This window comes from Lotus japonicus, chromosome 1 (assembly GCF_012489685.1).
Source record: "Lotus japonicus ecotype B-129 chromosome 1, LjGifu_v1.2".
Taxonomy (NCBI): Eukaryota; Viridiplantae; Streptophyta; class Magnoliopsida; order Fabales; family Fabaceae; genus Lotus; species Lotus japonicus.
In genome coordinates this window covers 68,866,886-68,891,044 of record NC_080041.1, presented here as the reverse complement: position 1 = coordinate 68,891,044, position 24,159 = coordinate 68,866,886, and the positions used below count along the sequence as shown (strand labels likewise).

The following is a 24,159-nucleotide window of genomic DNA, read 5'->3' as shown; positions in this document are numbered from 1 at the left end:
GTGACTGCATGTGGTTGTTTGGTGGCGGCGGTTGCTGTTTGGTGATCGGCTGGGGCTTTGGAGGCGTGGACCAGAGAGATCGAGGGAGAAGAAGTGAGGGAGAGATGAAGGAGAAGAGGAGGCGTCGAGAGGAAAGAGAAAAGGAGAAGTGAGGCAGAGAGGAGGTGCTGCAGGTCAGGGAGAGAGGAAGGGGAAAAGGAGGCATGATGCAGGTTAGGGAGAGGGCTCGAGGAAGAAGAAGGTGAGTGAGAGAGCTTGAGGAAGAAGGTGAGTGAGAGAGCTTGAAGAAGAAGGTGAACGTGAGAGAAGAGAGGAAGAAGGAGAGGAGCGGCTAGGGTTGAGTAGGAATGGAGAGTGAGTGAGGAAAAATAGATTTTATAGTGGGTGACCGGCTGAGCCGGTCATCCCACCGTTATGAACCGGTCCAGACCGGCTGGAGCTGGTTTTCTGCCTGTTTGGGCTTTTTTTTATTTGAATTTTTTTAAATTGACCGGTTTTCTGACCGTTTTTCAATTCCCAGCTTCTTTACCTTATATATAGTGCAGTAGACCATTTGAAACACCAACATTTACTCCCACAATTTCTCTCTTGTCCAAAAATTCTCAAATTTCTCAAAATGTCTAATCCTTATGAGCAATACTATCCACTGCTCGACAATGAAACACCTCCTACAAGTGAAGGTTTGCAACCTTCGCCTATGTTTCCGCCACAAAACCAACCTCCGCGGATGATTCACCCGCAAAGCCAACCTATGATGGTGTTCCAACAACAAAACCAACATTCGCAGATGATTCGCCCGCAAAGCCAACCTATGCCGATGTTCCAACAACAAAACCCACATCCGCAGATGTATCAACCACAAAGCCAACCTCCGCAGATGTGTCACCCTCAAAACCAACCTCCTCACACCGGTGGTAATATTCAAAATCCTTCGTATCAAATGTTTCCACAATCGTTCTACCATCAAAACCAACCTAGCTCAGTGTCAAATGGGACCATATTCACCACAAATGCCTTATCCAAACAATCCACAATATTGCATGTATCCACCACAATACCAAGCACCTCCTACTGGTAGCAGCAGTTCAAAAGTCTCAAGTACACAATGTGAGGCTATGCTCGATGAGCCTGAATTTTCTACTCAACGGGGTCTAGATGATATTGATCTTGAAGAATCCGGAAAGAAACGCACCAAATGGAGTGGTAAAGATAATATACTTCTTCTTCAATCATGGCTCAACGTTTCTACCGATCGGATCGTGGGAAATGAGCAAAAGTCAGATTTGTTTTGGAATAAGATCCGAGCCCAATATGAGGAGTACCGTGACGATGCCTCTCCTTCGAGGACATGGTTATCCCTGAAATCTCATTTTTATAAATTGAATGCTGATCTTCAAAAATTTGTCGGTTGCCACACTAAAGCCGTCAATCATTGGAAAAGTGGACACTCAGATAAGGACATCATGGCTACGGCGCATCAATTATATCACGTAGATACGGGTAAAGATTTCAAACATGAGAATGAATGGCGGTTGGTGAAGGATGAACCAAAGTGGAAGGGAACATTTATGACAACCAGTTCAACGAGGCAGAAGAAGTCAGGAGATGGGGCGTATGCAACATCGTCTGACCCGAGTGCATCAATCGAGGGCGACGAATATGAGGCCACACAACCAGCAACCCGCCCGTTGGGAAAAAAGAACCAGAAAAGGAAAGCCAAAGTAGGTGACACAGCTTCAAGTGATCTCGGTTATGTTCCTAACTCCGAGATGATAGCCATCGGGAAAGCTAAACTGGGATTCCTGGCGAGTTTTGAGAAGCTCAAGACCGAAGAACTGGAGGTGAGAAAGGAAAAAAACAAACTTCATAAGGCGCGATTATTGAAGGAATACAAAAATATCCTTATGGAGGACACATCTGAAATGAACGAGGTGCAGTTAGCAACGCATCAGCGCCTAGTTGAATTCGCCATGAATGAACTAGGAATGTCTTAATTCTTGTTGTTGTCTTTCTTAATATGTGTCAATGTTGTGATTTTAGCATTTCTACTTATTGATTCTGCATTAGTGTTGTAATTTTAGCATTTCTACTTATGTGTATTGCATTAGTGTTGTAATTTTAGCATTTCTACTTATGTATTCTGCATTAATGTTGTAATTTTAGTATTCGAATTTTTCTGCATTAATGTTGTAATTTCAGTATTCGAATTTTTCTTAATGTGTACTGCGTTTCTATTTATGTGTTTTATATAGTCGTTGGGGAATATAGCCGTTGGAGAATATAGCCGTTGGGGAATATAGCCGTTGGGGAATATAACCGTTGTGGAATATAGCCGTTGGAGAATATAGCCGTTGTGGAATATAGCCGTTGGGGAATATAGTCATTGGGGAATATAGCCGTTGGAGAATATAGCCGTTGGAGAATATAGCCGTTGTGGAATATAGCCGTTGTGGAATATAACCGTTGGAGAATATAGTCGTTGGGGACTATAGCCGTTGGAGAATATAGCCGTTGGGGAATATAGCCGTTGTTGTTTCTCTTATTTATACATGTCATATTTCATTCATCTCAACATTCAAGAGTTCTTTTGTCCTCTCATATTGTCTTCCTCCTATCAAATTACACTGATAGTTTCTCATTGTGTCATAGAATGGATCCAAACAATATGGCCTACTTGGACATTTACGACGTAATTATTGACGATATTATGAATGACACGACTATAGAAGATATGATGCAGGAGGAGATGGAGTTTTATCAACGACGTGCCAACACCGTTAGGCCCAAGCGAACATGAAAGGTGATAAAGAGAGATCGTGAAGCTGGGAACGAGCGGTTGTGGAATGACTACTTCTCCGAAAATCCTGTGTACACGGAAGAGCTTTTCCGACGAAGGTTTCGAATGCAAAAGCATGTGTTCCTCAGATTGTAGGGGCCATTGGGTCTCATGACCCGTACTTTTTAATGTTTGTCGATGCAGTTGGAAGACAAGCCTGTCACCATTACAAAAGTGCACCGCTGCTATTCGTATGTTGGCGTACGGATCACCTGCTGACAGTGTTGACGAGTACGTTCGAATTGGTGAAAGTACTGCAATTGAGTGCTTAAAGAATTTTGTGGAAGGTGTGTGTGCAGTATTTGGTGAAACATACTTGAGGCACCCGAACCAGGAAGACATTACCCGCTTACTTCAATGGGGGGAGTCTCGTGGATTTCCAGGTATGTTGGGTTCTATTGATTGTATGCATTGGGAATGGAAGAATTGTCTAGTTGCGTGGAAAGGTCAATTCACCCGAGGTGATCATGGAAAGCCCACAATCATGCTTGAAGCAGTGGCATCACAAGACTTGTGGATTTGGCATGCATTTTTTGGCATTGCAGGTTCTAACAATGACATTAATGTGCTAAACCAATCTCCTGTTTTTAATGAGGTTTTGAGTGGAAATGCTCCCATGGTGAACTTTAGCGTGAATGGAACAATGTATAACATGGGATACTATCTAGCAGACGGTATTTATCCCCCGTGGGCTACATTTGTGAAGACCATCCCAATGCCACAAGGAGAAAAAAGGCAAAAATTTGCGAAAAGACAAGAAGCAGCAAGAAATGACGTTGAACGTGCATTCGACGTTCTCCAATCTCGGTTTGCAATAGTTTGTGGTCCATCACGCTTTTGGCATCCGAATGAGATGAAGTCAATAATGTATGCTTGCATCATATTGCACAACATGATTGTTGAAGATGAGCGCAACACGTACCGAGGTAATTTTGTTTATGATCAGGTCAATAATGACATATTGGATGCTGAAGTAGTAAGTGGTCCTATTCCCGTTTTTAGAAATATCTTGGAAAGAAGAGCACATCAAATTGATAGGTCAATTCATCACCAACTTCAAGCAGACTTGGTGGAGCATATTTGGCAGCTTCCCGAAAACGAGAATAATGAAAATTAACCTTCAAGTGTTATTATGTATTTCATTTCAAATGTATTGTTGTTTATTTTTCATTGTCATGTATTTTCTTTCGTCTTTATTTCTATCATTCAATAAAATTGTTTTTGCTATAAAAAACACAATGTACTTTTTTATTTTACTTTTAAGTTAACATGCCGATATTTAAATTTAATTGTTTTAAATATTAAGTAAAATTAAATTTAAATTAAATTCGTATTAATTTTAATTAAATTATTTTTAAGTTGAAGTATTGATTTAGTATTAAATGTTAAATCTAAATTGGGTCAAAATAAATATTATTAATTTATGTTGTATGGTGGGACACGAGTGAGACCTTCAAATAGTAATTTAAGAAACCATGGGTTGGAGCAAAATCTGCTTCAGTTTCTTAGGAGTTTCTTAAGTCTGATGTGGCAGTACGGACCCACAAGAATAGTGGTGAATAGTGCTGAATAGTGTGTTAAGAAACCAAATAAGAATTTTGGGGTTGGAGTTGCTCTTATTTAAGCCTAAATCAAATTTAAAAAACAAATATTAATGTATTGATGATTTCTTCAAACCCGACGGAGATGGTGGGTGCGGGCCCAGTTGAACAAACGGAGATACTCGATGGAGGAGCAGACGCGGAGGACGCAGAAGACGAGCTTCGCTTCGGGGCGACGGCGATGCGGAGCGCGGTGGATAGCGGGTTCGTGTTCGGATCAGCCTATAGCTTTTTTGTTTTCACCTATAGTTCTTGTTTCTAACTTTGATTTTTATTTTAAGTTTGATTTTTTTTTTATCGATTTTGTGTAGGGTGTCGATAGGCCTGATGATGATGATGATGAGTTGATGACAAGAAGCAGCAGCTTCTATGGTAGAATTCTCTTAGCTTGTTTTGTTTTTTTTTAATTATTTAATAATCAGCTGTGTAAGGTGATTTATATCCTTATTCTATTTTTAGATTAAGTTAACTGCACAAGGAGATTGCATTGGAGGTTCTTTGCTAGTGAGGTAAATTCAGCTTTTATTTGCATATTTGCAAGGATGAAATGGTTGTGGAAATGAAGTAGCAGGTCTTGATCTTAATATGCAATGTAATACTACAAAAGAGCATGAATTTTATTATCCATTTAATATGCTAAAAGCCCAAACCTATTTATAAGTAAGGCCCATATAAAATTCCAAACCAAAATACAAAGGAAATACAACACTAGCATTCTAGCTTAATTGGAGTTCAAGTCTTGAATGATGACTCCAATAGGCTCTCCATAAACAACATTTTCCTAGGTTTTACGTCAATAAACAAGCACTTGTCACAATGCAGTGACAAAAAAAAAGGTGCTCATGGTTTATTTGGCAAATTGATTTTCGTGGCTACAAACTTTACAGGAAGAACATAGATTAGAGATGCACTATTATTAAGCTGATTGCCAAGAATTCTAACACGAAAGTATGTCTGATAGGACTATTCACATGTTTAATTGCCAGTCCAATAAAAATCTAATATTTAAAGCTTTTTGTGCTACATGTAACTTTATATCTAAGACAAATGAAAGACAAAATAAACTAAAATGTATTTCAGTGTTTCACCAATGTAGTTGTAAGCTATGAGTCACTCTTACTCTTGGATTACATCTAAATCTTTGGTTAGTTGTCTCGCAGCAACTCCCATAATAGCAATTGTTCTCCTTGGTCGTGCACCTGCTGAAGAAGTAAAAGGATTAGGAGGTATTGGAGCTGTCTCTACATCTCCCTCTAACATTTGAACCACCATTTGCATTGAAGGTCGATTCATGGCATACCACTGGATGCACCAGAGTCCCACAATAGCCAGTTTCCTTGCAATTTTTGAATCCCCTTCTTCTTGAATATGGATTCTCATTTCCTCGTGTTCTTCTAAAAGATTATGAATCCATTCTGGGTAGTAAACATGGCTAGTATTTTCCTCCATGTCTTCCGTGATCTTCCTCCCTCCTATTGTTTCAAGCAGCATCATTCCATAGCTATAAACATCTGACTTGTCAGAAACATTACCAAAGTTTCTTGAGAATACTTCAGGAGCAATGTACCCCAGAGTTCCTCTAGCTGCAGTCATTGACACTATGCTCTGATCCCTTGAACACAATTTAGCTAGACCAAAGTCACATATTTTTGGAGCAAAGTTGTGGTCTAGCAACACATTTTGAGGCTTGATATCAAAGTGGAGAATGCGCTGATTACAACCTTGGTAAAGATACTCAATTCCCTTGGCTATTCCTAAAGCAATTTCATAAAGTCTTTTCCAACCAAGGAAGTTTTGCCTGTTGTCTGGTGAATTGATGAACTTCTGCAGTGAACCGTTTGGTAAGAATTCATATACAAGAGCTCTATTAAAGCCATCAGCACAGAAACCCACCATGCGAACAATGTTAACATGGTGGATTCTACCCATGGTGCTAACTTCATTAATGAATTCTTCCCCATTTCCGTGTGAAATGTTCAAGATCTTCACAGCAATAGAAATTTCTTTCGAAATGTTTCCTTTAAACACAGTTCCAAAGGCTCCCTCTCCTAACTTGTGCTCAAAATTTTTGGTGATTCTCTTAATTTCGACATAAGAGTATCTGGTGGGCTTCAGAGCTCTATAGTCTTGTAGAAATTTTACGAACATTGCTTCTTTTTCTTTTCTCAGTCTGTAAATGTCGTAGACGTGGTACACTGCAGCAGTCAAGAGCATAAAGAACAAGGATCCTAGGACTGATCCTGCACTAAGAAAACTAAATTGTAAGAAAATAATCATTTACTTGCTTCTTCAGGTTGATACTGATAGGAAATCGAAACTAAACTTGAAAGCTGACCTGTAGTCACTAGAGCTTTTGAAGAACCTGCAAACATGTTAGCAACATCTTAAATTTGGGCTTAGCTTTACCGAACCCCAAAAACTAGCTTCTAAGTTAAGGATTGCTGAAGCTTTATAAACCCTAGTTGATTTGAGATCTTATCCGATCGTAGAAAAAAGACTCAAAATAGTATAGAATGAAAAGGTTACCAACATACCTTTATGATCGGAAAAACAATATATTCCATTGTTTGCAGCATGATTGTTCCACACACATCTTCTCCCTTTTGATTCGCATTGTTGACAGTTGGGCTTAGACCATGTCAAGCGAAGAATATAGTCCTGATCAGTTTGAAAATCAAAAGGGTTGTAAGAAATATTAAACATTTTTGTGCAAAACGACAGGGGCAGGTCCTCCATGAGTGTACTGGATGGAACGGCATACACTTGAGAGCCTAAGGTGTTGAGACATGGAACCAAATAGGAGTAGTCCAAAAGTGAACCTTTGTTCGTCACTGAACAATTGAAAAAATGATAGCCACCTTGCTGGAACTGGAATTGGGAGGCTGATGGAGCGAGGTATTGGAGCTGCTTGGGAAGACAGCCATATGGATCAGATAATTCAATTGTTTGGTGTCTGTAATCAATGTTTTTGACGTTGAGCTTCACTGGGTGAGGGAGTTCAATCTCTGTGTTGTTTTTAGAGGAACAAGATAAATCAAAGCCCGGATAACCACAGGTTGTAGGATGGCGATCTAGGATTCGGAAAGGGAATCGGATCACCTGATTTCCGCATGATAAATCTGGACAGTTAGCTATGTCTGTGTCTATGTCATTGCCAAGTGCAAGCTCCACAGTAACAACATTGAAGCAAAGCATAAACAATAACAATCCAAAACAAGAGAACATCTTTACTAAACAAATGCTCATTTTCTTAGCTGTTGGCACTGTGCAGGGCAAGGACCTGTCTCGGTTCAAAAGAATTTGCAACTCTGAGCTCCCCTTATCCCAAGCATTAAAAAATATACTTGGTGGAAATTTTAAATCTCACGATGACATAAGGATACCCGTCAAAAGCTAATTTTATAGATATTTGATTCCATTATCAACAAAACAACAAACAGATTCCATTATCAACAAAACACCAGAACTCCCAACACATTTAATATTTCAGTCTACAAGGAAGGTTCCTCACTTCCTCGAAAGTCACGAACTAGAACGGTGATGCAACTTGTAATAACACACACACATACACACACACACACACACACATATATATATGTATATCCATTTTTTATTATTGCTTTTTGTTAGAGATGGATCTTATTGTTGAGTGTTGACCATAAGAAATGTCTTCCATTGCTGCATTATCACGATCAAGGATAATAAGTCTTGTGGTGGTGGTGGTGGTGGTAATCCTGTACTGTGAAAGATGTAGCTGCAGCCAACAAGTGTGTTCTGGTTGGTGCGGGGTTCACAACATAAGCCACCCTTTCCGGCTGAAAGACGATCCACTACAGTGTGGTGATCATAGGTACAACCTAACCTGCGAGGCCAATCAGTTGATGGTGTATTTGGGAATTCGGAAAGGAAAATACAGAGTAAAGTCAATTGATTACAACAATTTCACAATACGACTAGTGGATGCCAATCTTCAACATCTTCATTACTTCCTAATAACAAGTTATTCTTTAGGCCTCTACGATCTCAGTCTCTCCTATTACGGATCATATCGCATGTATCTGAAAAGAAATAGATTGGTAAATTCCATGTTATATGTAAGCTGTCCGACTGGGGTGGAATCCCCTGGTGGTGTGTACGTTGATGACAGTGCAACTTGCATGAATAGTTCTTCATATGGGAAATCATACTACCATGTAAATGTTAGTGACAAATCTCTATGGAATTTGGGGCTTGGAGATTCATGTCGTGTAGAGTTTATGTACCTCACATCATGGCCTGATGAAACCAACATTTCATGCACCAAGATTCGCGACATACTGTTTTATGGCTTTGAACTTTCATGGCTGAACGGTCTATGTAAAGAGAACGAGTATCTCGTGCTCGACAACAGCAACCACCGTCTTTGTCGACGAGGTCAGCTTACTCAATAAGTTCTTATTCAACTTAAACTATGCGTCCACAAAGATAGATATGAAAAAATGAAAGATATGATAGGTAGTGTGATAAGGAAAGAGAAGAGAGATAGGAAGAGAAAATGAGTGAACCAATAAGTAATCTATTAACGGGTTGTCTAAGTTTACTACGAGGGTTATTTGATCCACCCTAGTGGACCAATAAGTAAATGTTCTCATTATTTCATGTATGTTTCTTGCAGGCATCAGTTTGGAGCTTTGGCAATTCACTTTAATTTCAATATTAGGTACGGCCATGCCTTCCCTTAAGTCATTTACCTAGTTGTTTGTTGAAAAAAGAACGTGAGTCAATTACTTTGTGAAAAAAGAGTATTGAACCAAAAAAAAAGTATTGCGCCAGGACCTAGAGAAATATAAGGCAGCCTGGAGAATTTAACAACAAGATTAAGATTATGTTTGGATATTTATGCCAAAGTTGAATGAAATGAAACACTATAAAATCTCGCACTCAAATATAAGGGATATCAAACTGACTCTCATGCTATCTGTATGATTTGCTTTCTACTGTCATATCATCTTTACAGAATGCATTGCTTTGATATGTGGTGCTAAATGTGTTCTTGGAGCGCCATGTTTCACTGTGTTATTAATCTATAAACTGCGACAGAGGCATTTATCTATGTACGAGGGCATTGAAGATTTTCTACGAAGTGACAATAACATCATTCCAATAAGGTACTCTTACAGAGACATTAAGAGGATGACACAAAAATTCAAGACAAAACTTGGGAATGGAGGCTATGGCTGTGTATTCAAAGGACAACTTCGAAGTGGTCGTCTTGTAGCTGTCAAAATATTGGACAAAGCCAAGGCAAATGGTAGAGATTTCATCAATGAAGTTGCCACCATTCATCATGTTAATGTGGTTCAGCTCATTGGTTTTTGCGTAGAGGGATCAAAGCGTGCTCTTTTATACGAATTCATGCCAAATGGGTCTCTAGAAAAGTACATTTTTTCTCATGAAGAGTGTTCTTCTTTAAGTTGCGAGAAATTGTATGCTATTTCTCTTGGTGTGGCTCATGGTATTGAATACCTGCATAATGGCTGCAACATGAAAATTTTGCACTTTGACATCAAGCCTCATAACATTCTTCTTGATGAGAATTTCAATCCAAAAGTTTCTGATTTTGGACTTGCAAGGCTCTGTCCTACAGATAATAGCATTGTGTGTTTGACCACAGCAAGATGAACCATAGGATATATGGCACCAGAGCTATTTTACAGAAATGTTGGCACTGTGTCCTACAAAGCTGATGTGTATAGCTTTGGGATGTTACTTATGGAGATGGCTGGTAGAAGGAAGAACTTGAATGCATTGGCTGAGGAATCTAGCTTTAGCCAAATATATTTCCCTTTCTGGGTTTATGACCAGTTAAGTGATGGAAGGTGAAATTCGTATTCACCTAGGACAGATGTGATACACAATGTTGCAACAATGTGTAACACAACAAAACACAATCAGAGTATCAAAAACAAACAAACAGTTAAAACACAAGGAGTTGTTAACCCAGTTCGGTGAACATCACCTACGTCTGGAGGATACCAATCCAGGAGTCAATTCACTATCAAATAATAGTTCTCAGGTCACATAAAAGTCCCTCCTATACCTAAGTACTCCCCCTTAGTATAGAGCCTCTTATATGTTCACCACTATTACACAAGTGAATCAAGCTTAGCCCTTCTCCTCTAAGCTATGAGAAAACTTTCTCTAACTCCTAACGATCACTGCCACAGTGATCAAGACATGTTTATCAAAAACAGTTTGATGAGATTACAACTCAACTAAACAAATTCAACTCAGTACTTTGATGAACTAAAGCACTAAGTTGATACAACACTCACAAGAGGACTCACAAACAAAACCCTAAGATCAATATCTGAATCTCTGAATCCGTGCACAGCTAGGGTTTACAAGTTCCTTTTATATAGACGTTCACTTGGGGCTTGGATCTTCAATGGGCTGAATGTCATAGAGTCCACTAACACACTTCTGGAAAGAATCTTCATGGAATCAAATCTTACCAGAATAAAATAACAGAACCAAGTAAAACAGAATTCAAACTTTGAGATAGACTTGGTTCACACGCTATCAATCTTGTTACTTCAGCCAAGATTAAAACAAACACGCCTTCAGAAGATAAAACGCACAGCATAGAATAAATCTTCTGAATCCTCATGCAATCAGCAACCTCACAACAAACTTGACTTTAATGACTGAACCAACAACATACGTAATTCCACCATGTTGCTCCAGATGTTGGAACATATGGTTGCCCATCATGTTTTGAGCAAAATGCAGCCAATCAAAAGAACTACAATCTCCCCCTTTGGCAAATTTTTGCTAAAACATGATCAGACAGCCAAACAATGCTAAAAACAACAAATCATCCATTTGCACACAACAGCACACAGCATATGATGAACGTACCACCCTACTGAACATCAAACTTAGTCTGAACAAAAAACACTCAAGCAACAGTACTAGCAAGCAACAGTACCATTCTCCCCCTTATTAGCAGAAATTGTCAAAGGGTGCAGAGAGACAACAAAAGTCAACAAAATAGTACAACCATATTGAAGAGATGAAGGAACAAGGGCACTAGCCATTAGTAGTATCATCATCAGAAGTACCAACATCATCTTGAGCATGAGCAGCGGCATTGTCTTCAAGAGGCCTCTTGCCTTTAGTCAACTGCAGAATGAGAGTGTCCACATTCTTCTTCCTCAATGTACAACTAGTAATTGTGTCCTGAAGCATCTTAGACACCGCAATAAGCGCAGCAATAGGAGTCTCAGGAGTCTTCTGAGAGGAAGTACCCTCCCCCTGAGTCATCTCAGCCAAATCAGCAACATCAGAAACATGGGCACCAGCTAGCAGCCTGGAATCAATAGTGAGAAGACTAGCTTTCTTGCTAGGAACCTCATCATCAAGGAGAATTTGAGGATGTTGACTTAAAATAATCCCACAAATTAAACAAGGAAAACTAATAGGAAGCCTGACAGCAAAAGTTTCAGCATGCTTCATAGTTTGAGCAAAGACATATTCACCAAAATCAAACTGAGTTTGAGTTCCAACCAGATAAATTAATTTTGCCAAACCTGAAGAAACATCTGAGCTATGTGTAGTAGGAGCCCAATTTGCAGCACCAATGCGATTCAAGATAGCATACTTCACACTCAAATAAGTAGAAGACAGCAATCCTTTAGCAGGCCATACCATATTCTGACCAGCCGTGAGTTCTTTAGTGATAGCACTCAATGACAGCTCTTCATTTCCTGTGGCAACAGTGCTCCTTCCCAAATACTGGTTAATGATCTCAGGTGAAAAATGGACACACTTACCACGCACAAAAACTTTCCTGAACTCAGGATGCCCAGAAACAGTGCAATTTGTAGTCACATTCACAATAAATTCTCTCACCAACTTGTCATAGCAGCCACCTATCTCAGTAACAGTTTTCAATAACCCAGCAGCCTCAAGAAGTTTCATGATTTCTTGACAATGCAGAATCTCACCAGTCAATTCCCTCTCTTGAGCAATCCTGCGCTGATAAACATACTTCCACTTACCAACACTCTCTTCAGAGTGAAAAGAAATATTATCCAAAGGAGCAGCAGGCACATTTTCTGGAATTCGTTTTCCAATCTTACGCTTCTGAGCAGCAGGACCAGTATCTGACTTATCCAACTCCTCAATTGGAGTCTCATCAACAACAGGAGCAGCATTGTCTTTGTGAACCTTTCTCTTGACATTCTGGACAACAGGAGTATCATCATCAAGAATAATGACCTTCTTGCGCTTCTTGTTCTCACTCAAACCCAAACCTAACTTCTTGCCAGAGGAACGCGTAGAGTACTTACGAACAACAGTCATCTTTTTCCTCTTTGAAGCAACAGAAGCAGAAGCACCAAGGGTGTTGAGCAACACCTCATCAGATTCTGAGTTCTCAATGACATTCTGAACATCCTCGACATGCATATCTTTATCAACAGAGGGAGTAGAGATGGGAACCATTACCTCTTCTTCAAGATGATCAGAATCCTTGTTGCAATCAGTATCAACACCGTGGCTTGATTGGTTGTTGCTTGGTGATGGAACAATTGGATCTACATTTGCATGTAAAACTTCCTTGAGAGGAGTGTCCAACACTTCAGTGATACGAAAATCAGCAACATCATCACCTGTACTTGAGTTGATTTCAGCCTCGAAATTTACTCCCTGGGTTGCCTCAGAGCTTCTCGTTACCATCTTCTTCTTTGCTTTGGACGCATCTGACTTGGATCGAGCCTTTTTCCCTTTCATTTTACTCGGATCAGACGATGGTTGAGGAATACCTTGAGCAATTGCGATTTCAGAGGTATGAGGAGAGGATTTTGAAACCTTTGAAGATTTTGGGGTTTTGGATTTCAAACCCAATACCTTTACCCCGTAAGCATTCATCTCAGGAGTGAGTTTCTTGCTAGAATCTTGACTCATGGTGAAGAGGACACAAAGAAAGAAACACGGGTCTTCAAGAAAAGGATGGACGGTTTTGAAGTGAGTTGCAGAGATTTGAAGTTGTGCAGTGGAGGTTGCAGGAGAGGTTATCAAGAAACAATGGAAATTTCGGATTAAGCGTGCCTCAAACGTTATGACAGAAGAGCCGTTGGCACACCACAATCCCTTTGATTGCTATAATTCCTCAAATAGGCAGATACCTAATAACTGTCTCAATTTTTCAAACTGTGTGGCATCCAGAGCTTTGGTAAAAATATCTGCTAACTGCTTTTCAGTTGAGACATGTTCCAAAGTAACAGTACCATCTTCAACCAACTCCCTGATGAAATGATGACGAATATCAATATGTTTTGTTCTGCTGTGCTGAATTGGATTTTTGGATATGTTGATAGCACTTAGATTGTCACAAAACAATGTCATAACATCTTGTTGCACATTATACTCCTTTAACATTTGTTTCATCCACATCAACTGAGTGCAACTGCTTCCAGCAGCTATATATTCAGCTTCTGCCGTAGAGAGAGAGACACAATTTTGCTTTTTACTGAACCAAGAAATTAGATTGTTTCCAAGAAAGAAACATCCACCTGATGTGCTCTTCCTATCATCAGCACTTCCAGCCCAATCCGCATCACAGTAACCTGTTAACATTGAATTAGTGTTGTGAGAGTACAAAATGCCATAATCACTTGTACCACTGATATACTTAATGATCATTTTCACTTGAATGAGATGACTAGTCTTTGGTTCTGCTTGATACCTAGCACAAACTCCAACTGCAAAAGTAATATCTGGTCTGCTGGCAGTGAGATACAAAAGACTTCCAATCATGCTTCTATATAAACTAGGATCCACATCAGTACCTTTCTCATCCTTTGTAAGCTTGATATGAGTTGCAGCAGGAGTTCTATTATGGCCAGCATTCTCAAGACCAAACTTCTTAACAATTCCCTTGGCATACTTACTTTGTGTGATGAATAAGGTATCTTCCATCTGTTTTACCTGAAGTCCCAGAAAGTAAGTTAACTCGCCGACAAGACTCATTTCAAACTCAGATTTCATTTGTTCAACAAATTGTTCCACCATATGGTTCGACATGCCACCAAACACGATGTCATCAACATAAATTTGAGCTACCATGAGTTCACTGCCATTTTTCTTAACAAACAAGGTTTTGTCAATGCCACCTTTGTCATAACCATTGTTAATCAGAAACTCTGTTAATCTTTCATACCAGGCTCTAGGTGCTTGCTTTAAGCCATACAAAGCCTTTTTCAATCTGTACACATGATCTGGAAAACTTGGATCTACAAACCCTTTAGGTTGTTCCACATAGACTTCTTCATCCAGGTAACCATTCAAGAATGCACTCTTGACGTCCATCTGATATAGTCTGAATTTTAGCAGACATGCTACTCCTAACAACAATCTGATAGATTCAAGACGAGCAACAGGAGCAAATGTTTCATCAAAGTCTACCCCTTCTATTTGAGAGTATCCCTGAGCAACTAGACGAGATTTGTTCCTTGTCACATTACCACTTTCATCAGACTTGTTCCTGAATATCCACTTAGTTCCCACAACATTTGCATCATCAGGTCTTGGAACCAATTCCCACACTTCATTTCTCTTGAACTGTCCCAGTTCCTCTTGCATGGATTGAATCCAGAACTCATCAGTCAGAGCTTCTTTGACATTCTTTGGTTCTATTTTTGATATGAAGCATGCATTAGAAATTAGATCCCTTGACCTTGTAATAACCCCATCATTCAGATCACCAATGATATTTTCTTTTGGATGTATCTTCTGAATTCTAATAGAGGGTTCTTTGGTAGCTACAGGCAGTTGAGATACAGTGTCTTCTTGTTCATTTTGGAATTGAATTGCTGGCTCATCTGGTTCCCCATCAGTACACTCACACGGTAGATCATCTTCATCATGAGCTTGTTCCGTTCTCTCATTGGATGTATCATCAACAACAACATTAATGGATTCCATCATGACTCTCGTGCGGATATTATAAACTCTGTAAGCTCTGCTGTTTCCAGAATACCCCAGAAATATTCCAACTTCACTTTTAGGATCCAGTTTTCTCCTATGTTCTCTGTCAGTCAGAATGTAGCACTTGCTCCCAAAAACATGGAAATACTTCACTGTAGGTTTCTTTCCTTTCCATAGTTCATACTGAGTGACTGTGTCTCCTTGACGAATAGTGACACGATTGTGAATGTAGCAGGCAGTGTTGATGGCTTCAGCCCAAAAATGATATGGTAGATTTTTTGCATGCAACATAGCTCTAGCAGATTCTTGCAATGTCCTGTTCTTCCTTTCAACCACTCCATTTTGCTGAGGAGTGATAGGAGCAGAGAATTTATGTTTGATTCCTTCAGATGAGCAGAACTCAGAGAATTGACCATTTTCAAATTCTTTTCCATGATCACTTCGTATTTTGACAATCCCACTCCCTTTTACCCTTTGCACTTGGAGACATAGTTCTTTGAACACTTCAAAGGTGTCTGACTTCTCCTTCAGAAATTCTACCCAAGTGAACCTAGAAAAATCATCTACACAAACAAAAACGTACCTTTTTCCTCCCAGACTTTCCACTTGCATTGGCCCCATCAAATCCATGTGCAGTAGTTCAAGCACTTTTGATGTAGTCAGATGTTGTAACTTCTGGTGAGACATTTTGACTTGCTTCCCAATCTGACATTCACCACAAACCTTTCCTTCTTGGATGTTCAACTTTGGTATCCCTCTAACTACTTCCTCAGCAACAATCCTTTTCATACTCTTAAGATTCAGATGACCTAACTTTTGGTGCCAGATTCTAACTTCATCTTCTTTAGACATCAAACATAGAGCAGACAAGGATGTTGTTTCAGAGGTCCACATGTAGCAGTTGTCCTTTGATCTAGCTCCTCTCATCAGCACATCCTTGTTCTTATTTTTGACAACACACCCAGACTGTTTGAACACCACCTTCAAGCCTTGGTCACAAAGTTGACTTATGCTGATCAAGTTTGCAGTTAACCCTTCAACTAGCAAGACATCATCAAGGTTTGGAGATCCTGTGTCAGACAATTTTCCAATTCCTCTAATCTTTCCTTTGGCTTCATCCCCAAAAGTAACAAAGCTCTTAGCATGTGGTTTCACTTTCTCAAGATAATTTTTTACTCCTGTCATGTGTCTGGAACACCCACTATCAAAGTACCAGTCTTCTTTTGATGATGCACGCAGAGAGGTGTGAGCAATGAGAGCAGTAACATTAACCTTAGGCTTCCACTTTCTTTTGTCTGGACTTTTCTTTTCATCTTCTCGTGAAACACCTTGAAACATAGGATATCCATACAGCTTGAAGCAATATGGTCTAATGTGACCAAATTTGCCACAGTAATGACATCTCCAAGTTGAATTTTGATAGTTCCTGACTTGAGCATACGAATGTGTAACCGATTGCTGGGGCCTGTGGTTCCACATTTTAGCATTTGATTGCCTTCCAATCTGCACATGTTCCTTGGTCATGTTCTGACTTGCCTTGTTAACAGCACGATAATCAAATCCTATCCCAGTCTTATCACCTGCACTTTTTCCCACATCAAGAATTTCATCCAGAATATCAGTGCTTTTGCTCATCATGCGAATGGACTTGGTCATTCCTTCCATTTTTGAGTTCAATAAGGCAACTTCTTCAGTTAGCTTTTTCTTCTCAGCTTGAAGGTCAAGGACTTGCTTCTTTTGTTGCTGACCGTAGATACATGCTTCTTTCCACTTAGTGTAGAGAAGTTTATAGGCTTCAGCAAGTTCCTCATCGGAGATTTCCTTGTCACTGTCTTCATCATCTGAATCACATCTAACCATGAATGATGTTACTTTGTTTGCTGTTACATCTTCACCTTCAGTATCAGATTCATCATCAGACCAAGTGGTGACCATTCCTTTCTTCTGTTTCTTTAAGTATGTGGCACATTCAGCCCTGATGTGGCCAAAACCCTCACATTCATGACACTGAACTCCTCGGCCATTTCCTGCCTTGTCTTCATCTTTCATTTTTCTTTGAAATTGCTGATTCTTGAAGTTGTCAGGTCGTTTGTCTTGCACATTTGGCCTTGATCGTTTATCTAGCCTCTTCAAAACCTTGTTGAATTTTCTTCCCAGAAAAGCAATGGCTTCTGATATGCTTTCACCAGTTTCATTATCAGACATATCTTCATCTAAATCTGTGCTTGAGACAAGAGCAATGCTTTTATTTCTTTTCTCAGGTCTATCATTTTGAGTCATTTCAAAAGTCATCAAGGATCCAATAAGCTCATCCACCTTGATACTGCTTATGTCTTGAGCTTCTTCAATAGCAGTTACTTTCATGTCAAACTTCTTAGGAAGAGATCTGAGAATCTTTCTCACAAGCTTCTCCTCTGACATTTGTTCTCCCAAAGCGAAAGAGGAGTTTGCCATATCACGCAGTCTCATATGAAAATCAGAGATGGTCTCATCTTCCTTCATCTTTAAGTTCTCAAACTGAGTTGTTAGAATCTGAAGCCTTGACATTCTAACTCTGGAAGTCCCCTCATGAGCAGTCTTGAGAATCTCCCAAGCATCCTTTGCCACAGTGCAAGTGTTGATCAATCGGAACATGTTTTTATCCACTCCATTGAATATAGCATTTAGCGCTTTAGAGTTACCCAACGCCTCCTCATCCTCTTCTTTGTTCCATTCATCCTCAGGTTTCAACTCACCAACAGATGACCCTTCCTTGGGTATGTTCACCGGATGTTTCCAACCTTTGACAATAGTCTTCCAGGTCTTGCTGTCAATTGATTTGAGAAACGCAATCATGCGAGCCTTCCAGTAGTCGTAGTTGGTGCCATCCAGAATAGGTGGTCTATTCACAGAGCCACCTTCCTTTGAGTTGTCCATTGGAACCGAATCTGTCTTCCCTGGAGCTCACCCAACCAGAACAGGGTGCCTGCTCTGATGCCAATTGAAATTCGTATTCACCTAGGACAGATGTGATACACAATGTTGCAACAATGTGTAACACAACAAAACACAATCAGAGTATCAAAAACAAACAAACAGTTAAAACACAAGGAGTTGTTAACCCAGTTCGGTGAACATCACCTACGTCTGGAGGATACCAATCCAGGAGTCAATTCACTATCAAATAATAGTTCTCAGGTCACATAAAAGTCCCTCCTATACCTAAGTACTCCCCCTTAGTATAGAGCCTCTTATATGTTCACCACTATTACACAAGTGAATCAAGCTTAGCCCTTCTCCTCTAAGCTATGAGAAAACTTTCTCTAACTCCTAACGATCACTGCCACAGTGATCAAGACATGTTTATCAAAAACAGTTTGATGAGATTACAACTCAACTAAACAAATTCAACTCAGTACTTTGATGAACTAAAGCACTAAGTTGATACAACACTCACAAGAGGACTCACAAACAAAACCCTAAGATCAATATCTGAATCTCTGAATCCGTGCACAGCTAGGGTTTACAAGTTCCTTTTATATAGACGTTCACTTGGGGCTTGGATCTTCAATGGGCTGAACGTCATAGAGTCCACTAACACACTTCTGGAAAGAATCTTCATGGAATCAAATCTTACCAGAATAAAATAACAGAACCAAGTAAAACAGAATTCAAACTTTGAGATAGACTTGGTTCACACGCTATCAATCTTGTTACTTCAGCCAAGATTAAAACAAACACGCCTTCAGAAGATAAAACGCACAGCATAGAATAAATCTTCTGAATCCTCATGCAATCAGCAACCTCACAACAAACTTGACTTTAACGACTGAACCAACAACATACGTAATTCCACCATGTTGCTCCAGATGTTGGAACATATGGTTGCCCATCATGTTTTAAGCAAAATGCAGCCAATCAAAAGAACTACAGAAGGGAAATCACAATTGAAAATGACACTGATGAGGAAATGAAGATGGCAAAGAAAATGATGATTGTGGCTTTGTGGTGTATACAGACAAAGCCTGGTGATCGTCCGCCAATGGATAAAGTGTTGGAGATGCTTGAAGATGAGGAATTACAAATGCCTAAAAAGCCTTATCTATATGCACAAGATTTACCAGTAGAGTATGCTACAGATGATAGCAACTCAAGGCCATCGTCCTCTGGAGAGGATACTAATGACAGCACATGATTTGCATCCAACTTGTGGGCTTGTATTGTATCCTTAGGTGTATATATGGTGCTGAATGTGTTACTTACATATTTGGTGAGAAGCATTGTTTTTGCTAAGTACAGTTTCAATCAAGGCATAGGTTTAAAACTCATTGTTATCATTGTATATTAAAAAAGTATGTTAAAGAGTAAATTTTGGCTTGGCATTTTAGTCATTTAAAGATGCAACTCATGCAAGTATCATTGCTCTGTTTTTTTTTTTATATATTGAATTTGGGCGATAAATTAAAAATCTATAGTAAGCTAAATCAGAATCATGTTTTAATCTACATATTGTAAACACATGCTCAAAGGTATTGCTTATACAGGAATGGATAACATAATAAATTGGAGTAAATTACACTCCACTACCTTAATGTTTCCGTATATGACACTAAACTCCAAACTTACTCAAATGTTACCCTTCACCTCATTCACTACTTATTACCGGCATGCTTTGTTACCAATTCTTTCACAAATATTTCCTGCAAATTTTGCTACAATTTTAAGTAAAATTCCCACAAATCTATATCCTAAGGATATTTTTGTCTTTTCACCAGTTAAAAGGAGGTGAAATTAGATGTCGGTGGTGGAAATAACACCGACCTAACCTTAAACAACAATGTTTGTGGAATGAAAAGAACACTAATTCCAAGAACCAAACGTGAATGAGGCTTGAGAGTAGGCTTTAGTTCAATTTGCTTTTACTTTTTTTCAAATGCTTACAGAAACATCCACTAAGTTGATTTGATGATGGGGTTACAATCGCTCCTTCTTAATTGGGATGTTACAGTTTGGCTTGTAACCTATTGCGTTGTCTACTTGAAATGTAGCTCCTCATTCAATTTTGCCAAAATGGCTCTGATCAAGATCTTTGCTCATCCCTACGCCACCGTGAGTCCCAATGAATGAAAGGTGTGCGAGTTGTATTGTGGAGGAGGCGCTGATGCTGATAAATTGGAATTGGTATCCACTCATTAGCATGTTTATTGTGAATGTTAATTTTATGATTATTTCAATTCACCTTTCTAGTAATTTTATATTAACTTGTGTTCTCATGTTTTTGACAGGACAGGAGAATATGGGACCACAGTTGGGGGAAAAGAAAATTTCAGCTGATTTTGTCTGCTGTATGAATCATTTGCAGGTCTGACTTTCACTTTATAATATTATTTTTTCAAGCATTTCTTTGAGCTAGACCCTTGCATGGTGAGCGCTCACCTTCTCGCACAATTTTGATTCACCTCTTTTCTACCGTTTGAATTTTATGAAGTGATGCAAATAAATATTTGAAATTGACATGAATTATAAGGGGAGATATGCAATCTTGTAGCTTGGCTCATACAAAACTAATATACCATACACAAGAGAAAATAAAGTCCATCTCACCTTAGTAAAGTATAATAAGTCACTCTAACTCTTGGATGACTTCTAAATCTTGGGTTAGTTGTCTTGCAGCAACACTCACAGTTGCACTTGTTCTCCTTGGCCCTGCACCTGCTGAAGAAGTGAAAGGATTAGGAGGTATTGGAGTTGTGTCTGCATCTCCTTCTAACATTTGAAGCACCATTTGCATTGATGGTCTATCCATGGCATGCCACTGGATGCACCAAAGTCCCACAATAGCTAGTTTCCTTGCAATTTCTGCATCCCCTTCTTCTTCAATATGGATTCTCATTTCCTCATGTTCTTCTACAAGATTATGAATCCATTCCGGGTAGTTAACCTGGCTAGTATTTTCCTCCATGTCTTCCGTGACCTTCTTCCCTCCTATTGTTTCAAGCAGCATCATTCCATAGCTATAAACATCTGACTTGTAAGATACATTGCCAAAGTTTCTTGAGAACACTTCAGGAGCAATGTACCCCAAAGTTCCTCTAGCTGCAGTCATTGACACTATGCTCTGATCCCTTGAGCACAATTTAGCTAGACCAAAGTCACATATTTTGGGAGCAAAGTTATGGTCTAGCAGCACATTTTGAGGCTTGATATCGAAGTGGAGAATGCGTTGATTACAACCTTGGTGAAGATACTCAATTCCCTTGGCTATTCCTAAAGCAATTTCGTGAAGCCTCTTCCAACCAAGGAAGTTCTGCTTGTTGTCTGGTGAATTGATGAACTTCTGCAGTGAACCATTTGGTAAGAACTCATAAACAAGAGCTCTTCTAAAGCCATCAGCACAGAAACCCACCAAGCGAACAATGTTAACATGGTGGATTCTACCCATGGTGCTAACTTCATTGATGAATTCTTCCCCCTTTCCGTGAGAAATATTCAAGATCTTCACAGCAATAGGAATTTCTTTGGAAATGCTTCCTTTAAACACGGTTCCAAAGGCTCCCTCTCCTAACTTGTGCTCAAAATTGTTGGTGATTCTCTTAATTTCTACATAAGAGTATCTGGTGGGCTTAAGAGCTCTATAGTCCTCAAGAAATTTTTCAAATATTGCTTGTTTTTCTTTCCTCAGTCTGTAAGAGTCATAGATGTGGTAGACTGCACCAGTCAACAGAATAAAGAACAAGGACCCTAGGACTGATCCTGCATTTATGGAAACTAAATTGTAAGAAAATGATAATTTTACTTAGTGCTTCAGGTTAATATTGATCAAAAAGGAAAACAAAGTTTGAAAGAATGAAAGCTGACCTGTAGTCACTAGAGCTGTTGAAGAACCTGCAAACATGTTAACAACAATAGCAAAATTCAGTTTGCATTTGTGGTCAGACATTAAAGATTTCACTTAATTGAATTCTGCGAAATACTTCACAAATGCAATACCACATATTTTCATGAATTTGAAACAAGTACTTATTAAGATCTCACTATTCAAAAATTGCATACCGTTTCTAGTTAGAAATCATGGCCAGTTCCATTAAATTTTCAAGCTAACTAGGCTCTTCAAAATCCTTGGTTATAAATTATAGACAATAACTTCAATTTAAAACCATAACTACATATTTCATAGACTATAACTTCAATTTAAAACCATAGTTCAATCAGGTTTGAATCTGCGTGACTTGAACATAGAAAAGAACCTCCAATTACGATACAATCAATGAAAAGTTGACCTACCTTTGTGATCCCGGAAACAATATACTTGATTGTTGGCGGTATGATTCTTCCATCCACATGTTCTCCCTTTTGATTCACAATGCTTACAGTTGGGCTCTGACCATTCCAAACGAAGAAAGTTGTCACGAATTTTAAAATCAGAAGGTTTGGAAGAAACATTAAACATTTTGGTGCAAAACCACAGGGGCAAGTATTCCACTATCTCAGTGGACGGAATGGCGTACACTCGAGCGGTTGAGGTATTGAGGCACGGAACCAAATAGTAGTCCAAATCTGAATCTCTGTCGATCAGTGAACAATTGAAGAAGTTATAGCCAACATACTTGACTGGCTTTAACCGGAAATGGGAGGCTGATAAAGTGAGGTGTTGGAGCTGCTTGGGAAGACAGCCATGTGGATCAGATAATTCAATAGTTTGGTGTCTGTATTAGAGTATACTACTCGTGTTAAGTAAAGCTACTGATTGTAGCTGAGTTAGTGTGTTAGTTATGCTTGCTTAGCTGTCAAGCTTAGCTGGCATAACAGAATTAAGAGTTAGTTGTTAGAGTTTGTTAGAATTGTTAGCTTGTTCATCAAGCTTTATATTCTTCTATAAGTACTGAACTATGGTCTATTGTATCACAACCTTTTGAAATGAATGAGAATTAGATTTACAGAGTTCTGAGTTTTCAACATGGTATCAAGAGCAGGTCACGATCCTTGAGATCTCTCTCGATTTTCTTTTCTTCTCCTTCTTCTTCGTCATGGCTGACGAAATTCCAGAGATTCCGATCCCGATTCCAGTTCCAGTGGCTCAACCGCAGTTGAGTTCATCCACGCTTGTTCACAAGCTTACGTTGAAGCTTGATGATACAAATTTTCTTTCATGGAAGCAGCATGTGGAAGGGATCGTTCGCACTCACAGGTTGCAGAGTTTCCTTTCTCATCCTGAGATTCCACCACGATTTCTCACTGAAGAAGATCGTGTGAATGCAGTGGAGAATCCTGCATATCAAGTCTGGGAGCAGCAAGATTCTGCTCTGTTTACGTGGTTACTTTCTTCGCTTTCACCATCAGTGCTTCCTACTGTGGTGAATTGCTCTCAGTCCTGGCAAGTCTGGGAAGCAGTGCTCGAATTCTTCCACGCACACGCTCTCGCGCAGTCCACACAACTGAGATCTGAGATTCGATCCATCTCCAAGGGATCGAAGTCGTGTTCTGAGTATCTCAAGCGTATTAAGTCGATTGTTAATGCGCTAATCACGATTGGAGATCCAATCTCCTATCGTGAACACTTGGAAGCAGTGTTTGATGGCTTGCCTGAGGAATACAGTCATCTTCAAACGATTGTGTACAATCGTGAATCACCGAGTTCGATTTCGCAGGTTGAAGCGATGATTATCGTGTAACACCCCGATTTCGGTGGCGTCACTTTAGTAACCAAAGAAATAACTTAAGCGGAAAAACGTGAATTATTTTTTTTTTGATAATGTAAGTTAAGACAGAAAG

The 24,159-nt window shown here is 39.4% G+C and overlaps 3 protein-coding genes and 1 pseudogene across 4 annotated transcripts; 2 read left to right on the top strand and 2 right to left on the bottom strand.

The window, feature by feature from the left end:
- The first annotated feature begins 1,463 nt into the window (after nt 1-1,463).
- Nucleotides 1,464-1,994, top strand: LOC130743926 (uncharacterized). The gene has a single exon (XM_057596139.1). It carries the CDS (start codon nt 1,464-1,466, stop codon nt 1,992-1,994), a length of 531 nt encoding a protein of 176 aa, XP_057452122.1.
- Nucleotides 1,995-4,503: 2,509 nt separating this feature from the next.
- LOC130743312 (rust resistance kinase Lr10-like) lies at nt 4,504-19,803 on the top strand (annotated as a pseudogene).
- On the bottom strand, nt 5,410-8,064 carry LOC130743328 (rust resistance kinase Lr10-like). 2 transcript variants are annotated; one of them, XM_057595527.1, is made up of 3 exons: nt 6,972-8,064; nt 6,773-6,799; nt 5,410-6,677 (listed from the first exon to the last, which is right to left on the bottom strand). In XM_057595527.1, the coding sequence occupies exons 1-3, from the start codon at nt 7,681-7,683 to the stop codon at nt 5,554-5,556; spliced, it is 1,863 nt and encodes a 620-aa protein (XP_057451510.1). In that variant the 5' UTR covers nt 7,684-8,064; the 3' UTR covers nt 5,410-5,553. The 2 variants fall into 2 exon arrangements, with proteins under 2 accessions (XP_057451510.1, XP_057451519.1); XM_057595536.1 differs by lacking the exon at nt 6,773-6,799.
- Nucleotides 19,804-20,875: 1,072 nt separating the features above from the next.
- LOC130743347 (rust resistance kinase Lr10-like) lies at nt 20,876-23,104 on the bottom strand. Its single transcript, XM_057595560.1, has 3 exons — nt 22,672-23,104; nt 22,246-22,272; nt 20,876-22,140 (listed from the first exon to the last, which is right to left on the bottom strand). The coding sequence occupies exons 1-3, from the start codon at nt 22,835-22,837 to the stop codon at nt 21,011-21,013; spliced, it is 1,323 nt and encodes a 440-aa protein (XP_057451543.1). The 5' UTR covers nt 22,838-23,104; the 3' UTR covers nt 20,876-21,010.
- Between the last annotated feature and the right edge of the window lie 1,055 nt (nt 23,105-24,159).